Source organism: Triticum dicoccoides, chromosome 2A (genome assembly GCF_002162155.2).
Source record: "Triticum dicoccoides isolate Atlit2015 ecotype Zavitan chromosome 2A, WEW_v2.0, whole genome shotgun sequence".
Taxonomy (NCBI): Eukaryota; Viridiplantae; Streptophyta; class Magnoliopsida; order Poales; family Poaceae; genus Triticum; species Triticum dicoccoides.
In genome coordinates this window covers 770,049,187-770,057,583 of record NC_041382.1, presented here as the reverse complement: position 1 = coordinate 770,057,583, position 8,397 = coordinate 770,049,187, and the positions used below count along the sequence as shown (strand labels likewise).

At 48.6% G+C, this 8,397-nt stretch overlaps 1 protein-coding gene across 1 annotated transcript; it reads left to right on the top strand.

Annotated features, from left to right (window-relative positions):
• The first annotated feature begins 3,977 nt into the window (after nucleotides 1-3,977).
• Nucleotides 3,978-5,966, top strand: LOC119352428 (heat shock 70 kDa protein BIP5-like). Its single transcript, XM_037619061.1, has one exon. The coding sequence runs from the start codon at nucleotides 3,978-3,980 to the stop codon at nucleotides 5,964-5,966; it is 1,989 nt and encodes a 662-aa protein (XP_037474958.1).
• Nucleotides 5,967-8,397: the final 2,431 nt, after the last annotated feature.

Below are 8,397 nucleotides of genomic sequence, written 5' to 3'. Positions count from 1 at the left end.
GAAGTGTAGGCTTAGTCTGATGGCTCTCTCCACGAATGAAGAGGAGGTGGAGGGGTATATATAGCCTCCATACAAAATCCAACCGTTACACATAGTTTTCCAATCTCGGTGGGACCGAATCAACAAACTCGGTCGGACCGAAAAGGTAAACCTAGTGACCATTAGAGATTTTCGGTGGGACTGACATGCAACTCGGTAGGACCGATATGGTTAGGGTTTGGGCATAATGTAATCTCGGTGAGACCGATTACAGAAACTCGGTGAGACCGAGTTTGGTAATAAGCTAACCAGAGAGTTGGTCAGGTAAACTCGGTGGGACCGATTTGCTCTTTCGGTGAGACCGAAAAGTTACAAAAAGGAAACACTGGATTTTCATTGCAATCTCGGTGGGACCAATCCGCTCTTTCGGTGAGACCAAAAAGTTATGAAAGGGAAACAAAGAGTTTGCAATCCCATCTCGGTGAGACCGAGATCCCTATCGGTAGAACCGAATTGCTAGGGTTTGGCAGTGGCTTATGACAAGTGAAACTCGGTGGCGCCGGATAGGAATAATCGGTAGGTCCGAGTTTGGCTTTGGGTTTAGGTCATATGTGGAAGTGGGAAAGTAGCTGAGGATTTTGGAGCATATCATTAAGCACATGAAGCAAGAGGCTCATTAAGCAACACCTCATCCCTCCTTGATAGTATTGGCTTTTCCTATGGACTCAATGTGCTTGGATCACTAAAATGTAAAATGAAGAGTCTTGAGCTTGATGCTTTAGCCAATCCTTTGTCCTTAGCATCTTGAAGGAGTTCCCACAACCTTTAGTCCATGCCACTCCATTGTTGAACTTATCTGAAACATGCTAGATAGAAATGTTAGTCCAACAAGAGATATGTTGTCATCAATTATCAAAACCACCTTGGGAGCACTTGTGCTTTCAACGCGCCCCCGAGAGGTTGGATTGAGCACAATGTATGGCATTGTGGCTGCTGCAGGTAGATCCGCCGCGTCGCGTTGGGAGCGAAAGGGGAGGGTGCGAGTCGTCGGTTGATCGATTGCAGTCCCTGATCGGTCGTGTTGCCGGCCCCACGATTCCTCGTACGTGAATCGTTAGATCTCTCCCAGTGTCTTCCTTCCAAGCCTGTCACCTCCCCTACAAAAACAGAAAAAAACACCACCCTCGTACTTGCGCCGCCTAGGTCGACTCGCAGCATGCCACGCGCCCGCCGCGATGCTATCACAATGCTTTGCAGGAGGGCCGCTCCGACGTGGTGGCCATTGTCGTCGAGCCTGGACTTGCAACAAGTTGTGTCTCCATCACAGCATCGCGTTCCTCCGTATGCACTAGCCCCTCACCCCCACGACGTTGATGCAAAAAGCCGGTCATAGCTTTGCCGTCAACGGTTGTAGCTCTGCTATCCACGACCACAGCACCACCATCAACAGTTGCAGCTTTGTCATCCTCGGTCACAGCACCACTAACAACGATTACTGCTCCGTCGTCGCTGTTTGCAGCACATCCATCAGTGGTTGCAACATCGCTCGATTGTCACTGTAATGCCGGTGATCGCCGTTTGTTGAGATCCCAGCACCATCGTGCATCCGTTGTAGCTCCTCGCATCGTTGGTTGCAACATCAGCCATCTCATGTGTGCACGCCTATTGGCAGGCTCGTTAGCGCAAGACTCGCACCACTGACCAATAAATTTTGTCCTGAGTAAAGAAACCCGAAGTTGGACCACATTTCTGATACAGGTGTAGATATTTGGGCTATCAAATAAATACATCATTATAAATATAGTTCACGAAGGATATACTTTTTTTGAGTTGTCATCATGTTGATTGATATTGTAAAAATATATGGTTTTTCTATAAAAAAACTTAGTCGAACTTAGAAATCCTCGGGTTACACTAAACGTACACGGCTTATATTTAAAACTAGGGCGGGTGGTGGGCGTAGTTTTTACCTTAAAATTTCACTCTAGACTTAAAGCTAATCCAAACCAGATTTATATTTGGTCAAAACCTGTCTGAATCTTATTCTAGAAATAACTTGTCTGAATCCAATGGAATTTAGCTGAGATAGCTCCCAAATATTTTCCTCAAAATCCCAAAATACCGGTGACGTCCATATAGGATTTTCGAGCCATACTTATCAGATATATTTGGAATTTCCTATTTTTCAGGGAGGCCCGAATTAAGTTTGAATAAACCTCTTGGGGCATATTCATAAGAGAGATATTTATACATGCAATAGCCTGCATCTTCTCAAAAACTGTAATAGCCTGAAAAGTAGGGCCAGGAACGGATTCTATTTCTGAGATTGTAAAAATAAAGATAAAATGAGTATGATGTAGTCCATGTGATGTACAAGAAGTGACCAAGATGGCATTTATTGAAGGAACTCAACGACATGCTTAGGCTTATGAGTTCAGTCATGATGGATCAAGATCTTGAGAGAATGATTTAAGAGCGGAATTGTATATATGTCTTGAAGATGAGATTATGATGAACTCATATGTTGAGTGATGGTTGATCAAGTTATGACGGAAGTAATTCAAGTGAAGTATCCTAAATCGAAGACCTCAATTGATTGGGAGTTACGGAGCAATTTGTCACACCTACATGGTGTTGTTCACACCACACATGGTTTCAGGCTTCCTTGTGCGACAAGGGATCTTAAAATGGACCATATCTATACTAGTGTGTGCTTGCTACTCTGTTGAACTTCAAATTAGCCGTTCATCGCATATCGCTTTTCGATTTTCTGTTGTGATTTCAACGTGGACTGCATGAACATTTTCTTTTTCATGGACATGAACAAATGTGGATTTTAAACAAGTTACTCTCGCCTCAATGTTTCTTGTCCTGAACTAGGAAAATGGTAGAGTATTCAAAAAGAAATTGTTGAGTTGCACACATATGTGCCCAAACAGACTTGTCACACACATACATACTGATGCTTTCATCGTAGAAGACAATAAATCTAAAATTTGTGTTTGGCAAAGATAGATTGTAAAGAATATCCGGTTCACTCAAAGTAAGGAAGAAACTGAAAATTTTGACCATCGTCAGCTCAGGTCACAGTTTGTTGCCGAGAATGTAAGCATTTCTTCAGTATTTTAAAAAAATAGGTCAACTGTGAAGATAATTTTGTGCTGTGATTGAAGAAAATCAGGTCACGAAGTTGCCTGTTGAAATAATGTTGTATGAATCCAAGTGTTTGGCTGTCTATATCCAAACAATGTCACATACAACTCTTTTGACGCAGCGTCCTTCAAATTCAGCGATACACTCCATTGATCCTACAGTGCACCCTTGAATTCAAAATAGATTTGAATAAAATTTAAATTTGGTCAGAGATGATTTGAACCTAGTAAAATTCTAGACGACTTTTGGAATTTCTGAATTTTGAATCTATTGGGCAATACCTGTCATCAGATAGTTATACACGTGTTGCCTGCGACATGGGGCCAGGAACGAATATTTTTGGGAGTGCCTAGGACTCATCTAGATGAGATATAATTTGGTCTCATTCACCTGAAAACAAAAACAGATAGAAATAGTACTACAAACCACGTCAGCACACACGCATCTTATAGTATCAATTCAATGGCTATAAAAATGAATGAGACATAATTAAAACTCAGCTAGATAAGTTCTAGCAAAGCCGAATATTTTTTTGTTGGAATCATGATCGAACATCCTTGTTGACAGCCAACACGTCACGCAGCAGCCAGCCCGGTTCCCGCCAGCGTGTCATGAGCCCTCGCTGCCGTCCGATCGTGGAAACCAACGGCCCAGATGGACTCCCACGCGTGTCACCGCGCTCCCGAGGGACAGACCGCGTCGGAAGCAGCCTCCGATTCGTCCACGTCACGCCGTCGCTGTACGTAGGCATCTCTTCGCGCCATAAATAGCAGCCGCACCACGTCCTCGTCCTGCTACGTACTTGCAGTTAGCTTCGAAAAAGAGATCGATCGATCGCCGGCGCCATGGCTCGGGCGACGAAGTTGCACGGGCTACTGCTCGCGGTGCTGCTCCTCGCGGCCACGGCGGCGGCGGCGAAGGAGAAGGGCTCCGGCAACGGCAACGGCAACGGCGGGCCGGTGATCGGCATCGACCTGGGCACGACCTACTCGTGCGTGGCCGTGTACCGGAACGCGCTCGTGGAGATCATCGCCAACGACCAGGGCAACCGCATCACCCCCTCCTGGGTCGCCTTCACCGACTCCGGCGAGCGCCTCATCGGCGAGGCCGCCAAGAACCAGGCCGCCGCCAACCCGCTCCGCACCGTCTACGACGCCAAGCGACTCATCGGCAGGCAGTTCGTCGACGCCGAGGTGCAGCGGGACATGAAGCTGCTGCCGTTCAAGGTGGTGGACAAGAACGGCAAGCCGCACCTCGAGGTGGAGGTCAAGGCCGGCGACGTGCGGACGCTCAGCCCGGAGGAGGTGAGCGCCATGGTGCTCACCAGGATGAAGGAGACGGCTGAGGCGTATCTCGGCGAGAAGGTCCGGGACGCCGTCATCACCATCCCGGCCTACTTCAACGACGCGCAGCGCCAGGCCACCAAGGACGCCGGCGCCATCGCCGGCCTCAACGTCGTCCGCCTCATCAACGAGCCCACCGCCGCCGCCATCGCCTACGGCCTCGACAAGGTGGCCGACGGGAAGGAGCGGAACGTGCTCGTGTTCGACCTCGGCGGCGGCACCTTCGACGTCAGCGTGCTCGCGCTCGATGGCGGCGTCTTCGAGGTCCTTGCCACCAACGGCGACACCCATCTCGGAGGCGAGGACTTCGACCAGCGCGTCATGGACCACTTCATCCGGCTCGTCAAGCGGAAGCACGGCGTCGACATCTCCGGCGACGCGCGCGCTCTTGGCAAGCTTCGCCGCGAGTGCGAGCGCGCCAAGCGGGCGCTCAGCACCCAGCTCCAGGTCCGCGTGGAGGTCGAGTCTCTGGCCGACGGTGTCGACTTGTCGGAGCCGCTCACCCGGGCCCGCTTCGAGGAGCTCAACGCCGACCTCTTCCGCAAGGTCATGGCGCCCGTGAAGAAGGCCATGGCGGACGCCGGGCTGGCCAAGGGCGACGTCGACGAGGTGGTGCTGGTCGGCGGCAGCACCAGGATCCCCAAGGTGCAGCAGCTCCTCCGCGACTACTTCGGCGGCAAGGAACCCCACAAGGGCGTCAACCCCGACGAGGCCGTGGCCTACGGCGCGGCGGTGCAGGGCGGCATCGTGCGCGGCGACGCCAAGGAGGTTGTGGTGCTGGATGTGACGCCGGTGACGCTCGGCATCGAGACGGCCGGCGGCGTGATGGCGAGCGTGATCCCTCGGAACACGCCGATCCCGACCAAGAGAACCAAGATGTTCACCACGTACCAGGACAGGCAGACGACGGTGGCCATCACGGTGTTCGAGGGCGAGCGGAGCATGACAAAGGACAACCGGCTGCTGGGCAAGTTCGACCTCACCGGGATCGCGCCGGCGCCGAGGGGCACGCCGCAGATCGAGGTGACCTTGGAGGTGGACGTGAACGGCATCCTGCACGTGGGGGCGGCGGACAAGGGCACGGGCAGGTCGGAGAAGATCGAGATCAGCAGCGCCGGCCGTAGCATCTCGCAGGAGGAGATCGAGCGCATGGTGCAAGAGGCGGAGGAGTTCGCGGAGGAGGACAGGAAGGTGAGGGACAGGGTAGACGCGCGGAACAAGCTGGAGGCGTACGTTTACAGCACCCGGACGACGGCCGACGGCGAGCTGGGGGCCAAGATGGACGGCGACGACAGGGAGAGGGTCAGGAAGGCGGTAAGGGAGGCCGGCGAGTGGCTCGAGGCCAATCCGGACGCCGACCAGGACGACTACGCGGAGAAGCTCAAGGAGCTGGAGGATGTGTGCAGCCCCGCCTTCGCCGCTGCCTACCGGAACGCAGGGGGTGGCCATGACGGCGCCGCCGAGGAGGACGATGACCACGACGAGCTCTAAGATTTTACTAGGAGTTGCTGTTCATAGCTTAGTACGATTATTATGATTGAACTACGTACCGACTGACCAACACCCAAAGTCATAAATCTACATCGTGCATTGTTTGGCAAGAAAGATAACATAGTTCATTGTTTATATATTATCGATTTTCCAAAAATTCCGATATTAATTTCCACGCGGTGGCTATATGTAAGTTGACTGAATTTTCATACTGGGTTAAGTTGACTGAATTTTCATATTTGGTAAGTCGATTTCATGGGGAGAGGAATTGTTGGAGGAAGAAAGCTGGAGGTAGAAGAATGAAGGTCGGTCGTTGGATCTTTATTTAGTCCAATGGCGGGTGGTGGCACAATAAGAGATGTAATAGTATATTGACAACATAGTATATTCTAATTTCGAAAAAAAAAGTTCCAGATGAAAGGGGTGTGGTTCGTTCGACAAATTTCTACCTCTATATCTATACCTGCAAGAAATTTCTCAAGAGAAATTGCCTGCCCAGCAGGAGACATGACGATGGCGCAATAACAGATGTATATTGACAAACATGAGTTCATATGTTTCTGGCCAAACTGTTGATGTGCAGCCCAAACACACAAAAAGAGCATAAACTGTACGAAATGATACTACAAGATGTCTACACTGGGATAACTTCTGACTTTCGGCAACTATGTAATTGATGAGGTTGGTAAGACAACTCATCTAATCCAGCTAATCGAGCTCGTTATGTTTTTTTTACAGTCCTAGTTGTAGAACGAGGCATCAACGTATATTGGATTCATTGTGCCATATCAGTTTGCCGGCTTCAGGAACGGCCAGGCTGAGGAGCACAGGTTCGGTGCAGTATATATTCCCATGCCCATCCTTAATCTGGAGGTCAGCATGGTGCTTGACAAGCAGTTTGGCGATGTCTTCCTTCTCGCGGCTGAAAGAGAGAAGCAAGGTTCAGTTCACATAGCTCAAGGGTCTCGAAAGGCAGCCCTATGATACGATAAACCAAACGGATCTAAGGATATGTACTAACTACTCTACCTGACAAGTTAAGCTAGTAGTATATCAATATGACAGAACCTGGCAAGCTCAAACTTGCCGAGAGTGTAATGGGTATAGCAAACGTTTGCCCATTTGGTGCAGTTTGTGATGCAAACCTACTAAAAATACTTGGTTCAGAATTACCACCGGCTTCTTTTGCTCAAATACACTCAAAAAATCAGATAGCTGAGCATTTGAACTGACAAGAATCTCGACAGTATCTAGGTGACCATGGTCCATAGCCAAGTGCAAAGGAGTTCTCCTTTTGCTATCTGAAACCAAATTATGTTTAAATGACTCATGCTCCATAAAGAAGAGAAAGATGAATGTTCTACAAACACAAACCTCTTATGTTGATTTCTACTCCAGCAGCCACATGCTTTTTAAGTTCTTCAACTGGTCCTTGCCTTGCAGAAACATGGATGCCAGCAATTTCTCTGCGGGTACAAATAAGTTAATTGTAATCGTAGAAACAATAATTCAGGTGAAGTACTAAATGGATGAAATAAATAATTAAAGCTTGTTAGCACCATGATGGAGATAACTAGTTGCATACCAAATAATGAATCACCTCACTTTTATTTGCTATGTTCTATCAGTTAGCAAAAGAAACAAAAAGAAATATATTATACGGCATTAGGTGAACTTGGCTACACATCATCAAGGAAACATTAATGCAGAGGGAGGAGGTTTAAGGTGTCCTTGTTGTAAACATACTTACAATTCATTCGTTTTGGATACAGATCTCAGTCCGGACAGTAAATGAGTAGGCTGCGGCATAAGCCAGTGCGGACGGGGAAGTCGGCACCGGTGTTGTAAACCGGCACGGACGGGAGAATCGACCGCGACGCTGTAAGCCAGCGCAAACGCGCGAGTCGGCCACAGGCATGGATAGATGTAAACCGAATAGCGGGGGCGGCGACTTGCACGTGTATCCGTCGAGCAACATGACACGGAAGAAAGCCAGTGTAAAATTATGCTGGCGCGCGCTCCATATCCGTGGCATAACTATACCAAGGTCATGGATAATTATCATGCATAAAAATATATTGCAGAACAAAGTAACTGTTTTCACAAATTAATATGTGCTGTTAAAACAGACTGGACGAATATCACCTGATGTTTGAACAAGAGATGATCTGGTCATATCGCCATAAACAGTAAGCCATTGTCCTGTTTTTTTTTGGACAAAAGACGACCTGTATACTCTACCAAAGATATGCTGGAAATGGCAACTAACTATTATCAGAACCTTTTTGGGTTTGAACCTAAACCTAACATTCACCTGGATGACCATTTTTGGTCTGAAGAGGAACGAGTGACTGTAGCTGAGAATGAGATATTAGAAAGGCCTTTTTCATAAGAAGAGATTAAGGAAGCCATTATGGGCTCATATGGAAAT

Coding starts and splice junctions, on each gene's coding strand:
- LOC119352428 (XM_037619061.1), top strand. CDS start 3,978: ATGGCTCGGGCGACGAAGTTGCACGGGCTACTGCTCGCGGTGCTGCTC.